This window comes from Eleutherodactylus coqui, chromosome 6 (genome assembly GCF_035609145.1).
Source record: "Eleutherodactylus coqui strain aEleCoq1 chromosome 6, aEleCoq1.hap1, whole genome shotgun sequence".
NCBI lineage: Eukaryota > Metazoa > Chordata > Amphibia > Anura > Eleutherodactylidae > Eleutherodactylus > Eleutherodactylus coqui.
The window spans coordinates 101338787-101360184 of NC_089842.1; the positions used below are offsets into that span (position 1 = coordinate 101338787).

A 21398-nucleotide genomic window follows, 5' to 3' on the forward strand; every position below is an offset into this window, starting at 1 on the left:
TTCAATCAGAATGTCTTTAGACGTCAGTGGATTGGAAAGGGTTAAAACATGGAGGAATAAAGAATTGGAAGGATTTTACTTTGCCCTAAAACTATCCTGCCACTAAATCTTCTTCATACGACTTCTGTTTACACTGACTACATGCAGAAACTGAACGACTGAACAATTCTCATTCAGTCGCCGCATGCGTTTACACGTGGGAGAGCAGACATCGTCCTGTGTAAAAGGGCCAAAACATGCAACAGCCGACATTCCCAATAATCAAGAATAAGAGCCAATTTATGTGGTTTTATTTTTAATGCCATTAACAGTTAACACAATATATATTGTACATTACAAATTAATATGGACGGTTGAAATTTCCATTTGTAGAAATCAAAATGTAAAAAGATACAAAGACGTGTTTGATTGCAATATCAGAAACAGTTATAATCACAGCAGGATACTTAGCATGATACTGTAAGCTGCTCTACATGGTACATGTACCCTCACAGTGCCAACAATAATAGCAAACCACATATGGTGATGAACATTGGTAGCAGCCCATCTCTGTAAGTCCTTCCAGCAGAGATAAGTAGTCTTAAATATTGTGTGGCTCTATGGGAGCAGGGTTCTTCCTTGCATTTGGAGAGCCACAGGGTAAAAAGGTGGTTTGCAGCTCCTCCTATCAGGACTTGGTGATCAGTAACTATGGCATCTTGCAGCTTGTGAACTCTATACCGCAATTGACCCAAGACATGGGCAGATCGAGTCCAACAGAGCTGCTGCTACTTACTGGCTATTCGCTCTGGCTCAAAAGGAGGGGTCCTAAGCAGGCCTCCACCCTACAATGTTCATATGCCCTAAGAGGGCATTTGGAGATAGCTGCCCTTTATGACAATATTTGGTATGGATTCCTCAACACAAGGACTTCACTATGGAAACTATGATGACACATAGGCACCAACATTTTTTTTGCTCCTTTGGTCCAGGTGAACCTGCATCCCACAACGGGCGCTTTTAAAAAATAGCCCTATAAACGAGCTTCACCTTACATTCTATTCATGAAGCAATTAATAAGGCACCTTATTAGGCATTACCTTAGGCCATGTTCACATTACTATTATGGGTTCCATTTTCCTGCTCTGTTCTGGAAGAAGGAAAAGTGAATCCCTGGGCCGAACTGATCCTGAACAGAACCCAGTGACTATAACGGAGTCTGTTCAATTTCTATCCAAGATTTTAATGGAAAATCGCAATGGCAGCTCTGAACAGGACCGCCAATGCTGATGTGAACATAGCCCGAGGCTTCACTTGCAGCCATGAAGGCAGAATTACTACTGCAGGACAACAGATGTCTACAGACATGACCAATACAGTGCTAAGGCTATGGGGGCCGAGCAAGATGGGATGATCCCAACATAAGGTCCGAGTGGCAATGCTGCCCCCTAACTGTAGCAATTCATTACAAAAGGATTGGCAGAGCTGCAAGAATCATATTGAGATTAGAGCAAGTATCTCCAGCTATTGCGCTACAACTCCCAGCATGCTATCACAACCTGCTACAAGGATTGTATTAGAGCAGTGATCGCCAACATGTAACTCTCAGGCTTTTGAGAAACTACAACTCCCAGCATGCCATCACAACCTGCAGGTATAATAGCATACTAAGAATCATAGTTTCTGAACAGCTCAAGAGGCTCAGGATGGAAACCACTGTACTAGAGGTAGAAACAAAAAAGGAAGGAGAAAGAACAGGTTACTAATTAGTGACTTTATTAAGAAGTGACACTTTCATCAAAAAGGAGACTGGTTGTCAGAACTGCTAAATGAAGTGGTCATGACTGCAAACCATAGGCTGCATTTACACGGGCGAGCACGATATTGCCCCAAGAGACTCTGTGTGATATCGCCCTTGTGAGCCTGCGATTCCCCTACAATTGTGATGCGTTTTGCTTGAAAAATGCTGCATTGTATCACGGCATCCTGGATTTCATGTGTGTGAAAAATCACATTGCTTCAATAGTAAAAAAAAGAAAATTGCATTGACTTGCAGATCCATTCAAAATAATGTGTGATATCACCCAAAAATAAGAAATGCTGCAATTTTTTGCATCGCTCATGTAAACCGTAATGTGTTCTATTTTTCGTGCATCTCCCAACGCACACAACTCGCATGCTTTACCCGCTCATGCAAATGCAACCTTGTAGTTACGGAGCTCAGTCTACCTACAGCTGGATCCTGACCTTGGTCACTGATTAAAGGGGCACTTTAGTCAACAGTCTTTACTTTTCTCTCTTTGAACAAGACCAGGAAGTGGGTGAGAAGTTTTGAGAACTTCACTCCTGACCGACTATCATCATCACCTGCTAGTCAGCAGAAGTCAAGAGTGTTATGAAGCGGACAAACATCGGAGCCGGCAGTAAGCAGTTTTCTCCTGTCAGCACCCCAAAAAAATTAAAGCTTTTCTTTGTCAGGTTTATGAATAGAAAAGACAACTGTTCCGGAAGCTCTAACTAAACAAAGTTACCTTTAGATACAAACACTACCATTACCACAAGTGGAAGTCAATACTACGGTATGTTGCTTCAAAATAAGGAAATACATACAGATATAGCAGAGATGAGTTTAGTATTCGCTTGTTCTGCGGGTAGAGTTAAAGGGACTGGGTCATCCGGATTTTACCACCCAAACGACCAATAGCGCTGCACTTTGTGTAGGTAGGTCATACGGACAATGTGTTTTTCATATTGCAGTACCTTTCTGTTGTGCAGAAATCACAATCACAACTTTTCCCGATGGGTATGCTAATCAGCAAGATGACATCACTTTAGAGGCTCTCCATCTTCTAAAATACACCCCTGGGCTGTTCCCTAATGACTTTTTCCAGCCCTGCTTACAACAGATATCACAGCAAGTCCCGTGTCTGTGATTTGTGGCGCAGGAGGTCTGAGGGTCCTGGTGAACTTTCTCTGTCCATCGCACATGGGCCAGTGGAGCGGAACATTTCAGTAGCGTCAAGTGACGTAGCGTGGTCTCGCTTATGACACTTGGCGCTGCTCAGGTGTCCTCCTCCAACCGCGCATATGCAATGGACCAAACAAGTGCGCCAGGATCGCTGCCTACTACCGCACCACAACTCACAGGCACTGAATTTGTAACAGGACCTGCTGAGGACCATCAGTCAAGGAGAAGCGGAGTGGTTAGAGAATAGGCTATGAATATGCCAAATGTATCTCACGGGGACAGGTACAGTGGACTCCGCTCTGGCTCATTAGTATAGCCGTCGGGTGTGTTTTTAGAAAGGAGAGCCTCCAAAGTGATATTTTGCTGATCATCATACGCTGTTAAATTTTGATCGTGATTTCTGCACAACGGAAACATATAGTCGGCATGTCCTACCCACACATAATACAGCGGTATTGGCGGTTTGGTTAGTATAATCCTTGTGAGATCTTCCCTTTGACTCCCTGCAGTAGGTTAACTTGCAGTCTTCTAGAAAGGCACAGCATCCTTGCATGGCACATCGTTCCACCCAACAAACTCAACTCTGCTAAATCTGCAATTATTTTATTTAAAAGTGTCAATTGTGACTTGACTAAGCTAAAGAGGAAATGCTATTCAACACTTACATTTCAAGCACAAAGATGTAGCAGAGCTAATTGTGTCATTTTAAGGACTGAGCAGTTATATACAGTGAAAAACCAATGCAGTCCTATTGAAAAATCACAGATGACAATCTCAGCCCTGCTACATCTGACCATTTCTAACAAACATCACCCCTCTAATATTACACCTAAATTCCTTTGACTCCCATAATACTCCAGCACCGGAACAAAAAAAAACCCCTGTGACCTCTTCAAGTTGTTCTCATTCTCCTCTGGGTAATTTATCTGCTCCATAAGCCTTTCTACATTCCATATCTGAAGAGGAAGGAACATAATATATATAAAAGCTTAATATAAATTACACATCGCTGTATTGAGTCGAAGCTTAATATTGGTACTCAGCAGCGGGGATGCCACCACTGTAAGTTACGAGATTTTACATGATAAGTCCCTGAAGACACTTTATTCCAATGGCATCAAAAACCCAAAAGTTACGGACGGTTTAACATTCGTCCTTTTCTCTTTCTCTACTCACATCCTAAAAACAATTAAAAGTGAGCGGATCTTTGCTGTTTATATACACATAAAAGTACTTTGGCTTGAACACAGTTTGTGTGTTTGCCATAAGTAGGCAGTGGGTCCATTCCAAATTCCTGACTGCGTAAAAGGCACCTGAAAAGACAGAAGAAGAAATATACATTAACGCTTATTCACACAGCAGAGCGGAATGATCGTTTTGTAGATACTTCACTGAGGATCATAAGAAAACTGATGGACAGATGTATCTACAGGCCTATAGAACACACCATATTGCAATAAGATGTACTAAGTCTACAGCTGACAAACTCCGCTCATCTACATCTGTTTAATTCACAAAGATACATAACGTATTAGGACAAGATTCAGCTCACATGCAAGGACACATCATCTCTATCAGCTTAGGGCTTTACGCCCCCATTTACATTTGCTTTAGGGCTCTGTTAGGCTGGGTTCACACGGGGCGGACTTACCGCGGAAATTTTGTGCGGAATTTCACCGCGGCAAATCCGCATGCGGCCGCTAATCCCGGGATTAGCCAGCCATGAGGATGAGATTTCTCAGCCGCAGCATGCTCTTTTTTTTTTCTCCCGCTGCGGCTGCGTTCTCCTCTATGGGAGCGCCGGCTGCAGCGGAAGAGCGAGCGGCCGGGCCGCTTCAAAGCCGCCGCGGGTTTTGCAGCGGCGGTTCTCCCGGCGGAAATCTTGCGGTTTTTCGCTGCGGCCAAACCACGGGATTTCTGCAGAGAATCCGCCCTATGAGAACCCAGCCTTAGGGTTTTCTGGATCGTTGCTTTTTTTAGAACAGAGAAACTGAGGTAAAATGCAAATAAACTGATCCGTTTTTTTTCCCTATTGATTTCAATGGGCTTAATGGAAAAAAAAAAAGGAAAGTTTTCCAAATCCAATGTAATCAACATGGAAAATAAAATAGGATCCGCTTACCTCCATTTTACCAACATGCTATAGTATTGGTTGCCAGGAGGACTTTGGGGCGGGTTGCTGGCTGTGTAAAACAGCTGACACCTGGCTACAATTGGCTCGATCAGAACTAATTCTTTATCTACTTAGAGGCAACGGTCAATGTCTATGGCAGACCTTAATACGCAACAATGACAGGTACAATACACTGCAATAGAGACGTATTGAAGTGCATCGAACAAATGATCACAAGTTCAAATCCCCTAGTGGGACTAAAAATTGAAGTAAAAAAAAAAAGTGATGAAAAGTGGTATGTGCCCCAAAATGCTACCATTAACCCCTTAATGACATGGCCTATTTTGGCGTTGAGGACCAAGTGATTTTTTCGTATTTTTCCATCTCCATTTTTCAAAAGCCATAACTTTTTTATTTTTCCGTGGACGCGGCCGTATAAGGGCTTGTTTTTTGCGTGGCGAGCTGTAGTTTTTATCGGTGCCACTTTTGGGTACGTAGACAATATCGTAAAAATTTTTACATTTTTTTTTATGATAACATGGAGATAAAACGCATCAATTCTGCCATAGATTTCTTTTTCTTTTTTTACAGCGTTAATCATGCAGCATAAATGACACACAAAATTTTTTCTGCGGGTCGGTACGGTTACAACGATACCAAAATTGTTATTTTTTTTTAGGTTTTTACACTTTTTTGCAATAAAACTCCCTTTTTTTTGGAAATCTTTTTTTTTTCTCTATAGCTGCATTCAAAGTCCTGTAACTTTTTTTTTTTTTTTTTTTATGTACGGAGCTCTATGAGGGCTTATTTTTTGCGAGACCAGCTGTAGTTTTTATTGGTACCATTTTGGTGAATGTACGGCTTTTTTGATCACTTTTATTGCACTTTTGGGGAGGCAAAATGCTAAAAATTAGCATTTTGCCTGTTTTTTAGCTTTTTTTCTTACGCTTATTGTCGTACAAAATGAAAAGTGTGTTCAACTTTTTGTACACGTCATTACGGACGCGTCAATACCAAATGTGGGGTTTTCATTTTTTTCCCCTTTTTTTATGCTAATATTAGAAAAAGCAAAAAAAAGGGGTTTTTTTACATTTTTTTTTTTACATTTTTCTTTTCTTTACATTTTTCTTTTCTTTTTTTTACACTATTTGAGTCCCTCTGAGGGACTTGCAGCAGTATGCCTATGATCGCTGTGATAAGGCATGGCAGAGCTACTGCTCTCCCATGCCTTATCGCCTTTACAGCGATTATAGGCACAGGCAATACAGGACGCCAGTGTCTGGCGTCCTGTTGCCATGGCGACAGGCCGGGCTCTCGCGATGACATCGCGAAAGCCGGCCGGAGACACAGAGGGATCGCGATCCCTCTGTGAACTCTTTCCCTGCCGCGATCTACTTAGATCGCGGCAGGGAAGGGGTTAACAGCGGGGCGGCGCATCTCTGATGCCCCCCCGCTGTTGCAGCGGGACGCCGGCTGTGAGTGACAGCCGGCTCCCGCTGTGGGATAGCACGGGATCTTATGTGATCCCGCGCTATCCCCAGGACGTACCGGTACGTCCTGTTGCGGGAAGTACCAGGCTCCCAGGACGTAACGGTACGTCCTGGAGCAGGAAGGGGTTAAAACCTACTGTTAACAGAAGCCCTCACACAGCCCCACAGACTAAAAAAACAAAAAAAAAAACACTATGGTTTAGAATATGGCAACATTATGGTATATTTTAGATATTGCTATGATCTTACCGACCCGCAGAATCAAGTAAACATATCATATTGTATATCCTTTTAAATGTTTTGCTAAGGCTCAGTTCACATTTGCCTCGTGGAAGCCAGGACACGGTAACTGATCCGTTGTATGGCTCTATTGATTTATGATGGAGTCTGTTGATAATTCACCACGGATTCTATTACTTTGACTACAAGAATGGCGCTACAACCCCGAAGGAAGCTCCGAGCACAATCGTCTGCTCCTTTCATAATACAGGAATATATTCTCCCGGTTTGGTGACACCATAATTAGATTGGTCACTTACTTAAATAGTTTCTTCATTATTCAGGCCTTGATCTTCCTCCTCCTCTTCATCCTCCTCTTTAGCTCTGTAGTGGAGGTTTCTTAGCTCTCGCCTGCTCATAGAAGCGCAGGATGTAGCAACCGGTGGAAAGTCCTAAATGCCAAAGAAATCAAATTATAACCAGATGCATCACTCATAATCATACTGTAGGGCTGCAGTCAGTGTGCTCGTAAAGCATTTTTACATAGTTTTCACAAAACTTCAACATAGCTGCAGCATTTCCCCACAATTTTGTGAAAAAAAGCAAAAATTGCAATACCACTGCATTGTGCGAATGCACCCTTTTTCTTACTATATGCACCACTAATAAATGAATTTCCAATTTGCCATCCCTATGGATTAATTTGGCCCCCCGTTCGTGGTCCGCTCCCGCGCTCTCACCTGCATGAGATCTGCATTTTCAAAGAATCTCCCAAGTGGCATTGGCTGGTTGCTGTCTTCATCAAAGAAAGGACTGTCGTCTCTGCAAATGCCTCTGTCATCTGCATGGGCCACACTTGACAATACCATTCCATCGCTGCTGTCATCTGTTAACCCATGATATGAAGCGTAGTCACTGGCTTTGGACATGTGACGAGTGCTGACCGTCACCTTTGGGCACCTCCTACTTGGAGCCTTTTCTCGAGTACCAGTCATAGAACCTCTTTTGGTGCCATCAATTGGTAGTCCACTGTTCTGGTCGCATATCATCTTTTTTGACAGATTCCTAGTGGAAGTTTTGCGGGTTGATGCCTGAAACAAATTGGATACATGAATTCATACATTAAGCCCTTAGTGACAAGGCCTGTATTAAAAGGGATTTTTCAGACATTGCAGGATGTCAGTGCCGGGCTACTTTGGGGTTGGAGCAGAAGCCACTGCTCCGATCCCTGTGTAGTGGCTGGCACTCATTGAAATCAATAGGAGCTGCACCTGTTATTGCAGGCTGGGGTCCCATTGATTTCAATAAGAGCTGCGCCTGCATTTACGAGCACCGGCCACTACACTATTTTCTATACACTTCCATTTGGGCCATTTTCAGCTTCTGGAAGCGGGCGGAAAAAAAAAAAGTGAAGATAGCAAATGGGGCACAGAGCTTGGGTGAGCGCTGTAGACCCTCATTCAAGCCATTACTGGAGGTCTCAGCAGCAGGACCCCCAATGATCAATACTTTTGACATGTCTCAATGACATGTCAAAAGTTATCTGAAAGTGTACTTACTGTTTAATGTCATCTAGCACAGTCATACACTCGGGATCCCCCTCTATGAGCCAGAATGGTGATTCTGTAAGAGCCGATCCTGTTAAAGTAGTCTTTGAGCCAACCTGGTATTACAAGGCCGGCCATTCATGTGAACCAGAAGCTCCGCCTACGTAACGGCAACCCCTATCTATACGTCTTATTAGAGAATATGGATATCAGAGGCAGCCGTTTGAATGGCTGGCATATATTAGTACAGGGAAAATGTACAGCCAGACCCAGCTACCCAGGGCCATAACAGCCGATCACAAGGACACCGGGAATCAAGCCCTGGTCAATCAGCCGACTGCCTGGTTGGCTTGTGTAGAAAGAAATAAGGGTTGTCACTATAAGTCAACCCCTTTGAATAATTTCTAATACAAATATATACATTTTAAGATTGGAGTTGGTCCTTTAGGCCAATGAGTTGATGCGGATTTCAGATTCTGGGTGATGTTCTTCCAGTCATCAGCCTGCTGTATGTCAATACAGACCTTCTCCGATGACAAGCCTTCACTACAAGCACAGGAAACGTATAAGCGCAAGCAGGATGTCATATCCATCCTTTCTTGGCTAGAAGGAGCCTTTTTGATCAGATGATTGCAACCCTGTTATATCTGTCCTTGATAAAGCTAAGTGGGAAGCAATATACCGTTCTGCCATTCAAGTCCGAGGGGGGGGGGGGGGGGGGAGATTCAGCTTTACTAGTTCTGAGAAGTTTGTCCAATTGAACGAGGCAGAATTCCTGCTCACAGGGTGAAAATCCAGCACTCTCAGAAAGAGATGCAACAGACTATGGTTTTGCATTATGGAGACATATCTAGATTCATGCAACTAAATATGTAGAATTCCGGAAACAGAGAAGACGACCCATAGAGACTCCAGTACTCTTACCAGGCAAGCTTTCTTAGCAGACTTTTCAGAGTTGCAGATTTCAGTTGCATCATCAGAGGATTGCTGTGCAGTCGGGTAATTTTGAGTTTTTTGGCGAGCCGAGCATCGCACTCCATCTGTTAACTGGAAAGCAAAACCTGAAAATTAATCCTGCTGTCTCCACTGTAAGGCTGTAGACGTGATCTGGAACTGGAGCTGTTATTGGGCAAGTGAAGAGTAAGATTAAGTAAATAAAGTATAAAAAGACATTTACTAGAGATCCTGATTGCTCTGCTCATTCTGTGTATATTAGAGCAGCAGTTTTTACTCCACAGCTGCACTTCCTACTGTAACTGGGAACAGAAAGCTGAACCAGCCATTGCAGAAGCCTACAGAAAACTGGCTTTGGTCACCCAGTCATACACGATAAGACACATCTTCGCCTCCCCCATTGTTTCCAGTTGCTTCTGGCCCAGAATCTTGGTGCTACAATTTTTTTGTTTTTCTGCTTATATTCTTGTTATATGGTTACTTAAAAACATATTGGCTCCTATAAAGGTCTAATTGGCTTCTAAACATCTATATGCCAACCACTGTTAACCCTTTCCAATCCAATTTTTTTGCCACGTGCATTTTCCCCAGCTCCAATTTATTTTGTGCAGGAAAGAGGTTGGTGGATTATTTGGAACAATAACATAGAAAACCACACAAATAAATTAACCTAATGATTTTATTATCACTTTTAGATAAATTAAAATGTTTTTATTTATTTTGACTTGTGACATGTTTCACAGTAAAAGGTGGTTCTCTCCTTCCCCCTTTCTCATTTCTTTTGCTCACTATTATGTGAGTAAGTGAGCTGGAAACAGCACTAAACAGCGCTGGATTCTTCATTTACTGAAAGCCAGATGTTCCTTCTCCTCTGCCCTGCTGCTGTGTATTCTCCGACAATACAGGAGGGGAGAAAGAACATGAGTGCAGTCAGTAAATGAAGGGCCCAGCGCTTATCAGTGCTGATAGTGAATGCCCGAATAGGACACCCGACACACTTTTATGTCAGTAAGTGAGCTAGAAACAGCGCTGGACAGCGCTCCATTCTTCATTTACTGAATGCTCCCGTTTCCAGCTCACTTACTGACATAAAAGTGTGTCGGGTGTCCTCCGGCAGCAGAGTGGGGGAGGGAAGCACATTCGGGCATTCGCTATCAGCACTGATAAGCGCTGGGCCCTTCATTTACTGACTGCACTCATGTTCTTTCTCCCCTCCAGTATTGTCGGAGAATACACTGCAGCAGGGCAGAGGAGAAGGAACATCTGGCTTTCAGTAAATGAAGAATCCAGTGCTGTTCAGTGCTGTTTACAGCTCACCTACTCACATAAGTGTGTTGGGTGGCCTCCGGGAGCAGAGCGGGGAGAGGAAGCAGTGCAGAAACAGCATGTCGGGTCTGTCCCGACATCGGAGCTATAGAGGAAAATGATGATGTCGGGATAGCCCCGACAGTGGATTGGAAAGGGTTAAATAGGTATAAAGCCAAGGAAAGCAAGTGGTGAGCAGAAGACGATGAGCAGAGCGAGCAGGCAAGTAAGCCAGAAAAAAACAGAAAGGTTCTCCCTCTTTCTCATCTGGTTGCTCTCTACTGTCACCCAGGCATGCACGAGAATAAAATAAAAAACCAAAGGCGACACACCAAAGGGGAGGGGGAGGGATGGAAGGCAAAGGCGACGCACCAAAGGGGGAGCCAAAGGTGACACACCAAAGGGAAGGGGGGCCAAAGGCGACGCAACAAAGGGAGGGGGGCCCAAAGACGACGCACCAAAGGGAGGGGGGCGGCCAAAGGCGACGCACCAAAGGGAGGGGGGCGGCCAAAGGCGACGCACCAAAGGGAGGGGGGCGGCCAAAGGCGACGCACCAAAGGGAGGGGGGCGGCCAAAGGCGACGCACCAAAGGGAGGGGGGCGGCCAAAGGCGACGCACCAAAGGGAGGGGGGCGGCCAAAGGCGACGCACCAAAGGGAGGGGGGCGGCCAAAGGCGACGCACCAAAGGGAGGGGGGCGGCCAAAGGCGACGCACCAAAGGGAGGGGGGCGGCCAAAGGCGACGCACCAAAGGGAAGAGGGCCAAAGGCGACGCACCAAAGGCGACGCACCAAAGGGAAGAGGGCCAAAGGCGACGCACCAAAGGGAAGAGGGCCAAAGGCGACGCACCAAAGGGAAGAGGGCCAAAGGCGACGCACCAAAGGGAAGAGGGGGGGGGGGCCAAAGGCGACGCACCAAAGGGAAGGGGGGGCCCAAAGGCGACGCACCAAAGGGAAAGGGGGGTCCAAAGGCGACGCACCAAAGGGAAAAGGGGGGCCAAAAGGCGACGCACCAAAGGGAAAAGGGGGGAGGGGCTAAAGGCGAGCACCAAAGGGAAGGGGGGAGGGCAAGGGCGACGCACCAAAGGGAAGGGGGGGGGGGGGAGGGCAAGGGCGACGCACCAAAGGGAAGGGGGGGGGAGGGCAAGGGGCGACGCACCAAAGGGAAGGGGGGGGGGGGGAGGGCGACGCACCAAAGGGAAGGGGGGGGGGAGGGCAAGGGCGACGCACCAAAGGGAAGGGGGGGGGGGAGGGCAAGGGCGACGCACCAAAGGGAAGGGGGGGGGGGGGGAGGGCAAGGGCGACGCACCAAAGGGAAGGGGGGGGGGGGGGAGGGCAAGGGCGACGCACCAAAGGGAAGGGGGGGGGGGGGAGGGCAAGGGCGACGCACCAAAGGGAAGGGGGGGGGGGGAGGGCAAGGGCGACGCACCAAAGGGAAGGGGGGGGGGAGGGCAAGAGCGACGCACCAAAGGGAAGGGGGGGGGAGGGCAAGAGCGACGCACCAAAGGGAAGGGGGGGGGAGGGCAAGGGCGACGCACCAAAGGGAAGGGAGGGGGGGGGGCAAGGGCGACGCACCAAAGGGAAGGGAGGGGGGGGGGGCAAGGGCGACGCACCAAAGGGAAGGGAGGGGGGGGGGCAAGGGCGACGCACCAAAGGGAAGGGAGGGGGGGGGGCAAGGGCGACGCACCAAAGGGAAGGGAGGGGGGGGGGGGCAAGGGCGACGCACCAAAGGGAAGGGAGAGGGGGGGCAAGGGCGACGCACCAAAGGGAAGGGAGGGGGGCAAGGGCGACGCACCAAAGGGAAGGGAGGGGGGGGGCAAGGGCGACGCACCAAAGGGAAGGCGGGGCCAAAGGCGACGCACCAAAGGGAAGGCGGGGCCAAAGGCATCGCACCAAAGGGAAGGCGGGGCCAAAGATGAGAAATCGGGGTGAGGGGTGGGTGCTTGTCAAAAAGGAGAAATCGGGGGGCCTATCAACGACGAGAAGGTGGTCGTGGGGGGGGGGGGGGTGCACGTCAAAGACGAGCAACCGGGCTGGGGGGAGTGGGGCGCTTCAAAGACCAGAAGCCAGGGTTGGGGTGGGGGGGTTGTCGTCAAAGACCAGAAACCGGGGTGGGGGGGTTGTCGCCAAAGACCAGAAACAGGGGTGGGGTGGGGGTGGGGGGGTTGTCGTCAAAGACCAGAAACCGGGGTGGGGGTTGTCGTCAAAGACCAGAAACCGGGGTGGGGGGTGTGTTGTCGTCAAAGACCAGAAACCGCGGTGGGGGGGGGTGGTTGTCGTCAAAGACCAGAAACCGGGGTGGGGGTGGGGGGTGTTGTCGTCAAAGACCAGAAACCGCGGTGGGGGGGGGGGTTTGCCGTCAAAGACCAGAAACCGCGGTGGGGGGGGGGGGTTTGCCGTCAAAGACCAGAAACCGCGGTGGGGGGGGGGGGGTTGTCGTCAAAGACCAGAAACCGCGGTGGGGGGGGGGGGGGGGGTTTGTCGTCAAAGACCAGAAACCGCGGTGGGGTGGGTGGGTGGGGTTGTCGTCAAAGACCAGAAACCGCGGTGGGGTGGGTGGGGGGGGGTTGTCGTCAAAGACCAGAAACCGCGGTGGGGGGTTGTCGTCAAAGACCAGAAACCGGGTGGGGTGGGAGGGTTGTCGTCAAAGAGCAGAAACCGCGGTGGGGGGGGGGTTGTCGTCAAAGACCAGAAACCGCGGTGGGGGGTTGTCGTCAAAGACCAGAAACAGGGTGGGGTGGGGGGGTTGTCGTCAAAGAGCAGAATCCGGGGTGGGGGGTTGTCGTCAAAGACCAGAAACCGCGGTGGGGGGGGTTTGTCGTCAAAGACCAGAAACCGCGGTGGGGGGGTTGCCGTCAAAGACCAGAAACTGCGGTGGGGGGGGGGGGGGGGGGTTGTCGTCAAAGACCAGAAACCGCGGTGGGGGGTTGTCGTCAAAGACCAGAAACCGGGTGGGGTGGGGGGGTTGTCAAAGAGCAGAATCCGGGGTGGGGGGTTGTCGTCAAAGACCAGAAATCGGGGTGGGGTGGGGGGTTGTCGTCAAAGACCAGAAACCGGGGTGGGGTGTTGTCGTCAAAGACCAGAAACCGGAGTGGGGGGTGTTGTCGTCAAAGACCAGAAACCGGGGGGGGGGGAGGGGGGTGTTGTCGTCAAAGACCAGAAACAGGGGGGGGGGGGGGGGTGTTGTCGCCAAAGACCAGAAACCGGGGTGGGGGGTTGTCGTCAAAGACCAGAAACCGGGGTGGGGGTGGGGTTGTCGTCAAAGACCAGAAACCGGGGTGGGGGTGGGGTTGTCGTCAAAGACCAGAAACCGGGGTGGGGGTTGTCGTCAAAGATCAGAAACCGGGGTGGGGTGGGGGTTGTCGTCAAAGACCAGAAACCGGGGTGGGGTGGGGGTTGTCGTCAAAGACCAGAAACCGGGGTGGGGGGTGGGGGGGTTGTCGTCAAAGACCAGAAACCGGGGTGGGGTGGGGGTTGTCGTCAAAGACCAGAAACCGGGGTGGGGTGGGGGTTGTCGTCAAAGACCAGAAACCGGGGTCGGGGTGGGGGTTGTCGTCAAAGACCAGAAACCGGGGTGGGGGGTTGTCGTCAAAGACCAGAAACCGGGGTGGGGGGGTCGTCAAAGACCAGAAACCGGGGTGGGGTGGGGGTTGTCGTCAAAGACCAGAAACCGGGGTCGGGGTGGGGGTTGTCGTCAAAGACCAGAAACCGGGGTGGGGGGTTGTCGTCAAAGACCAGAAACCGGGGTGGGGGGGGGTCGTCAAAGACCAGAAACCGGGGTGGGGGGGGGGGTGGTCGTCAAAGACCAGAAACCGGGGTGGGGTGGGGGTTGTCGTCAAAGACCAGAAACCGGGGTGGGGGTGGGGGTTGTCGTCAAAGACCAGAAACCGGGGTCGGGGTGGGGGTTGTCGTCAAAGACCAGAAACCGGGGTGGGGGGTTGTCGTCAAAGACCAGAAACCGGGGTGGGGGGGTCGTCAAAGACCAGAAACCGGGGTGGGGGGGGGGGGTGGTCGTCAAAGACCAGAAACCGGGGTGGGGTGGGGGTTGTCGTCAAAGACCAGAAACCGGGGTGGGGGTGGGGGGGGTCGTCAAAGACCAGAAACCGGGGTGGGGGGGGGGGGGGGGTCGTCAAAGACCAGAAACCGGGGTGGGGTGGGGGTTGTCGTCAAAGACCAGAAACCGGGGTGGGGTGGGGGTTGTCGTCAAAGACCAGAAACCGGGGTCGGGGTGGGGGTTGTCGTCAAAGACCAGAAACCGGGGTGGGGGGTTGTCGTCAAAGACCAGAAACCGGGGTGGGGGGGGGGGGCGGTCGTCAAAGACCAGAAACCGGGGTGGGGGGGGGGGTGGTCGTCAAAGACCAGAAACCGGGGTGGGGTGGGGGTTGTCGTCAAAGACCAGAAACCGGGGTGGGGGTGGGGGTTGTCGTCAAAGACCAGAAACCGGGGTGGGGGGTTGTCGTCAAAGACCAGAAACCGGGGTGGGGGGGTCGTCAAAGACCAGAAACCGGGGTGGGGTGGGGGCTGTCGTCAAAGACCAGAAACCGGGGTCGGGGTGGGGGTTGTCGTCAAAGACCAGAAACCGGGGTCGGGGTGGGGGTTGTCGTCAAAGACCAGAAACCGGGGTGGGGGGTTGTCGTCAAAGACCAGAAACCGGGGTGGGGGGGTGGGGGGGGTCGTCAAAGACCAGAAACCGGGGTGGGGGGGGGGGTGGTCGTCAAAGACCAGAAACCGGGGTGGGGGGGGGGGTGGTCGTCAAAGACCAGAAACCGGGTGGGGGGGGGGGGGGGTCGTCAAAGACCAGAAACCGGGGTGGGGGGGGGGGGGGGTCGTCAAAGACCAGAAACCGGGGTGGGGGGGTGGTCGTCAAAGACCAGAAACCGGGGTGGGGGGGTGGTCGTCAAAGACCAGAAACCGGGGTGGGGGGTGGTCAAAGACAAGAAAAATCCATCAAAAACGAGAAACAGGGAAGGGGAGGGGCGCGTCAAAGACCAGAAACCGGGGTGGGGGTTGTCCAAGACCAGAAACCGGGGTGGGGGTGCAGTTGTCAAAGACCAGAAACCGGGCGGGGTGGGGGTGCAGTTGTCAAAGACAAGAAAAATCCATTGATCCATTCTCTATTTAAAAGCCTATTTCTTCTTGTAGGGCTCAGCCGAACACTGTATTTGTAGAAATCCTTAGTCTAATACTCCGGGTGTTAGTGAGCACTGCAAGTCATTACAAGAGGGAAATCTCCAGAATTAGAGCATTGTCTTGCGTTCATCTGTATAACCCGGGATGAGGTTTGTATTTTGCTGACCTCTGAGCAGTACTACACGGAACAGGACACGCTTCCCTCTATGGCTCTTGAGGAATCCTCGGGTAAATCAGAGGATCCTACAATGCATGCTTTCATACTGCCGGCTGTAGAGGTTGCCCTCCGAGGACCTACGTGTTATGGCTGCAAAACATACATCCTCGGCTACAGTAAAGGGTTCTTTATAGCAGCCAAACTTTTATTTAACAAATCTCATTACTAATTAGAAGTGAAAAAGCAGAGATGAATTCACAAATCCCACGAAGAAGGGTGCCGCTACTTGTAAAAGAACTCCAAAAAAGGGACATATAAACCATACAGTAATAGCTCTGTGCATTACAATGCAACAACAAACCAATTACGTCTAATACCGGGCTCACCCGGCTGTAAGTGTAAAACGCGGGGATCATGCAGCATTTTACAGCTCTGGAGCCGGCGGTGACCCAGGATACTGCCGCGTATGGCAGCGAAATTGTACTGCGCATGACAGCATACTCACATGCGCGCAGTACATCTACTTCCCAGTTCTCATATCTTGCGAGGATTCTAGTCCCAATACTCACAGGACAGCGAACGAGACCTGCACAAATGCGATCATTTTAGCCTGTATTACCGCATAGTTCTGAATGAAACGTGCTAATACAAACATTACAAACGTGTTTTCGTTGACCCAAGTCACTGTTAAGGTTTTCAGTACCACACTGCTGTCCAGCGTCCGATCTCATGTTCTTGCTGGCAAAGATCTTGTACAGAATGTAAATGGTAATAAGCAAACACTACTGTCCTTACCCAATGAAGTCATCAACTTCTTCCATCCCACAACCCATCAGCTGATCTCCACCATCACAAAAAAAGCCATTAACTACTCCACTCCTCCATAGTCATCCAACTACCCCCAAATCTCCTCCATTGCCCCTTCTATTTTTCACCTTCCAACCAATCCAAATGTCCTTAGACATTCCACCAACTTCACATGACAGCCCAATGCCAATATTCTTATGGCACCTGACCAATGCATCTTCTACACCCACTGCTATCTAGCAGGCCACTGAATCATCCACCAGGTCTATCCTCATTTAATAACCCACTGGCTAATTTTTGGCTTTCAGAGAAATCTTACTATTCAACTTCAAGGCCATGTGCCATCCATAATTATCAGATACCCAACCATCACACCCAGTACCACCGTCATCCGACAACCATCACCACGAGACAATTCATCTAGTACATCCATTATTGTCTAATCCTCCAATAGTCATTAAAAAATGCCTCTATTGACTCCATCACCATCGAACACCCCACTAACATCTTCTGACGCCCAGCAAACTCATCCATTACCTGTCACATCAGCTACAAACTACTGTCTGACGACTCACTAACTCCATCGTCATGTGACACCTAAGTAACACCAAACAAGCCAATCACTAAGGCCGCCGTCACATTACAATGGGTTTTTCCCATTTCTGTATTTTGAATGCACATTTCAGTGGTGCAAAAAAAAAATGCAGCTTACTCTACTTTTCTGTGCATTTGCACACCAAAGGTCCCCATTGAAGCCAATGGGGGGTTAGCAAATGCGTGCGCAATATGCAAGGAGATGCGTATAACGCTGCATAATTCCGCTGCAAAAAGAAGACATTTGGAACTCATTACATGAATTAGACTTTTGCCGCACGCAAATGATATGCCTTGTGGGCAGAAAAAAATACAGTACAGTGTGCTGATACACTCTCAAAAAAGCCTCATTCACTAAGGCGCGTGCTAATATGCATATGCTTGGATAAAAAGGGCCGTAAAGGTAGTTTTAGGCTGGTCAGGTGATTTGGAAAACTGGCAACAGCTGAGCTGCCGCTTGGCACTCACTAGTAGCTGCCGGGTGATGAGGCGTGATGTATTCTTAGGTGAAGGGGAGTGCTGTAGCTGCTAAAGTCAGTAGCAGTCATGCAGCCGATTCCTGATTAAAATCTGAACCAATGGTGCAAATTTTTGATGTTTTTTTAATATGGAAATGCAACTGAGTTTTCTGCTATGTCTGATCGTACCCATAGAGCACTTTTACACGTGCTGATAGTTGCTCAAATAATACATTCCAGAATTGTGTTTGCCTTTCTTGCTACTGCATCACATTGTTGACTCAAGTTCAGTTTGTGATCTATTAGTATACCTAAGCCTTTTTCATATGTGCTGCTGCTCCTCCCATTTTATATCTGCTTTCTTCATTTTTCTTGCCCAGATGTAGGACTTTGCATTTCTCATTGTTAAATACCATTCTGTTAGTCGCTGCCCACAGTGCAAGCTTTCCTAGATCTTTTTGAATCCTCTCTCTCTCTCTACTCTAGTGTTAGCTATCCCTCCTAGCTTTATGTAGTTGGCAAATTTAATCAGTTTACCCTCAATTCCCTCTTGTAGATCATTTATAAAAATGCTGAACACTGATAACGTCCTCACCAGTCACCAAACTATCAGATCACGTGTGAAGGCTGAACAGATGTGAAATGCGTTAGTGATGCTGTTTTTCCACTGCTATCACTATCCTGAATTTCTATTAGTACTTAGAAAGGAGGATTTGTTTTATAAGCCACTTGGTGTCAGCCTTACCCAATGCTGGTCTATCATCTGCTGATACTGCACCAACTAAGGAACCTTTTAGAGGAGCCGATTCTCGCTTGAACGAGTGAGTGACGTCACCGCGGCTCATTCGTTTGTGCAGCCCGTTTAGACAGGCAGATATATCGTCGGCTCGCTGAAATGAGAATCGTTTAGTCTTTCAAATTTGCTGTATTAGCAAGTGAGAAGGACTGAATGAGGGCTGTAGAACCTGAACGAGCCAATGATGGTTTTTATGCCTGCAGAAAATGAACGAACGAAAAGTGATTGTCCATCGTTGGCTCGCATTTAGACTCAACAATTATCGTTTACTTTCGCTTGTTTAAACAATTCCTTTGAATGATAATTATAATCATTCCATCAAAAAGCTTCTTTATCCAATATCATCCCCCACCCAACAACTACCTGACAAGTCACCTACCGACTCCAGTCATCCACCACCCAACTATTCCCATTAGACAATCCTACTGCCACCTCCTACTGGTACCCAGCCCAATCGGACATCCTCCACCAGCCAACTATCCCATTAGGCAACCCATCTACTAGCACCATACTCCTCTGCCATTTCCTATTGGTACCCAGCCCAATCGGACTTCATCTGCCAGCCAACTATCCCATTGGGCAACCCATCTACTGCCACCATACTCTTTTGACACTTCCTATTGGTACCCAGCCCAATCGGACATCATCATCCGCCAGCCAACTATCCCATTAGGCAACCCATCTACTGCCACCATACTCCTCTAACACCTCCTACTGATACCCGGACCCATCGGACATCATCATCCACCAGCCAACTATCCCATTAGGTAACCCATCTACCGCCACCATACTCCTCTGATACCTGCTACTGGTGCCCAGCCCAATTGGACATCGTCATCCGCCAGCCAACTATCCCATTAGGCAACCCATCTACGGCCACCATACTCCTCTGATACCTGCTACTGGTGCCCAGCCCAATTGGACATCGTCATCCGCCAGCCAACTATCCCATTAGGCAACCCATCTACAGCCACCATACTCCTCTGACACCGCCTACTGATACCCAGCCTAATCAGACATCATTATCCGTCCCCCGACTATCATGACCCACAGTGTCCATTCCCTGGACTGTGTCCATTCCCTGGACTATGGCCCTTCCCTGTGCTGCCCCCACCGGGCCATCCATTCTAGACCCTCACATATAACTCTCACAGCCAAGCCTGAGGCCAGTGGATGCAGCTCCCACCATAGTCCTCCCCGCTCTATGCCCCATCCACACCACGTCCTCTAATCCCCAAACCTCACTGCCCATATTCAGCTAATCCGCCCGCATTGCCCCACAAGCCCGGGGCCCGCTCCGCCCGTCTCCCCACTCTCAGTGCCCTCTAGCGCCCCCTCCGGGCCGGCCTCCCGCTCACCTTCCTCTTCTTCATGGAGAAAACCGGCTACTGCTGCCGCCGCCAAAACTCTCCTACTACTTGGACAAACTTTCCAGGCTCCGCGGCAGCCCCGCCCAGCAACTCCACGGAGACCCGGCCAGCGTCTGACGTCATCGAGGAAACACATAGTAACGTGGCCAGGAAACTGAGGGCAAAACAACAGCGGCGGCCAATGCACGCAGCGTGACGTGAAGCCGGTGGAAGCCATGCGTGAAGCTGGCAAGAGCACCTTAACCCTTTCAGCGCCGAGTTCCTGCTACGTTAGCAAAATAAATAACGCATGAAACCACGATTACAGCATTGAATTATTATTATTTTTTGCTCTTTTTGTGTGTGGTTATTTATTGTAGATTTTACCAACAATATACGTTAGTACAAAAGTTTCAGATGACATCAAGAGTTGGACCCACACTATCAGACCTAAAGTAACTGGACACGTGTGCAAGAATCAAAAGTAATATTTGTATACATGTGTTATTAGTGGGGCTCCTTTGACCCTAATGACATTGGAGACTTTCCGTGGTATATTTTCTGCTAAGATCTGATACACTTTAGCTTCTATTTCCCTCCATTCATCCTGCAAAGGTCTGGCAAGTTCTTTTGAATGCATTGGCCCGTCTACAATGGTGCAAGCTGTGTTAGACAATTAAGCAATGGAATGACGAATCACACTAATCTACAAATCAGATGAATGTACCTGGGTGTGGAGGACGCCTGGGAACACCTTTTGTCTGAGTGTGTTTTGCCAATAATTAAACACTGGATGGGTAAACACTGATAGATCGGTGGGGGTCCAATCAAATCCCACCAATCCTGAGAGTGGTTGCCCCGTTTCCCTACTACTTCATAATACCAGGTTGCTTCTCCCTATTTTCGCAATGTAGCAGCGAACGGGCCAGTAGTCATGCATGCGCTATGTTCGGCTATTTTGGTCAGCCTCATTGAAATAAATGGAGCTGCAGTGTGCTCCATTCACTTCAATGGTATTGATGGAAATAGCCAGGCGCTGTGTTCTCGGCTATCTCTGTCTACCCTATTGAAATGAATGGAGCCGGTGCCACACATATGCAATGCCACTTCCTTCCTTTCAATAAGCCTGACCAAAATAGGAGAGCATAGCGCTCAGCTGTCTCCCCCCATTAAATGAATGGAGCCGCGGCTGTGCATGCGCTACCAGCAGCCCATTCACTGCTTTATTAGGGAGGAGCAACCCGACATTGTGAAATAGGGGACACGCGGGTCACCTATCTTTGGAACTGGTGGGAGTGCCAATAGTCAGACCCCCACAGTCTGTCAGTTTTTACCGATTGAATCGGTGAAAACCTGAAAATTATGGCCACTGAATGGAAGGTTCCGTTATGGTTTGTGGATGTTTTACGTGGCATAGTCTCAGTCTGTTGGTTGTAGTGACAAGAACCATGAACACAGAGGTCTACCTTGACATTCTAGACAATAATGTGCTGCTGACAATGTGGTAATACTCTGGGAATGGTCAGCCATACTTC

The 21398-nt window shown here is 49.0% G+C and overlaps 1 protein-coding gene across 1 annotated transcript; it reads right to left on the reverse strand.

Annotated features, from left to right (window-relative positions):
* Nucleotides 1–273: 273 nt before the first annotated feature.
* C6H1orf174 (chromosome 6 C1orf174 homolog) lies at nt 274–19997 on the reverse strand. The gene is made up of 5 exons (XM_066607297.1): nt 19873–19997; nt 9241–9363; nt 7510–7860; nt 7090–7221; nt 274–4260 (listed from the first exon to the last, which is right to left on the reverse strand). The coding sequence occupies exons 1-4, from the start codon at nt 19885–19887 to the stop codon at nt 7090–7092; spliced, it is 621 nt and encodes a 206-aa protein (XP_066463394.1). The 5' UTR covers nt 19888–19997; the 3' UTR covers nt 274–4260.
* Nucleotides 19998–21398: the final 1401 nt, after the last annotated feature.

What these genes read in the sequence shown, in the direction of transcription:
- C6H1orf174 (XM_066607297.1), bottom strand. An exon ending in CTGCTAAGAAAGCTTGCCTG is followed by an intron (nt 7,861 to 9,240) that starts GTAAGAGTACTG and finishes AATTTGTTTCAG; the next exon opens with GCATCAACCCGCAAAACTTC. An exon ending in AAAATGCAGATCTCATGCAG is followed by an intron (nt 7,222 to 7,509) that starts GTGAGAGCGCGG and finishes TTTGGCATTTAG; the next exon opens with GACTTTCCACCGGTTGCTAC.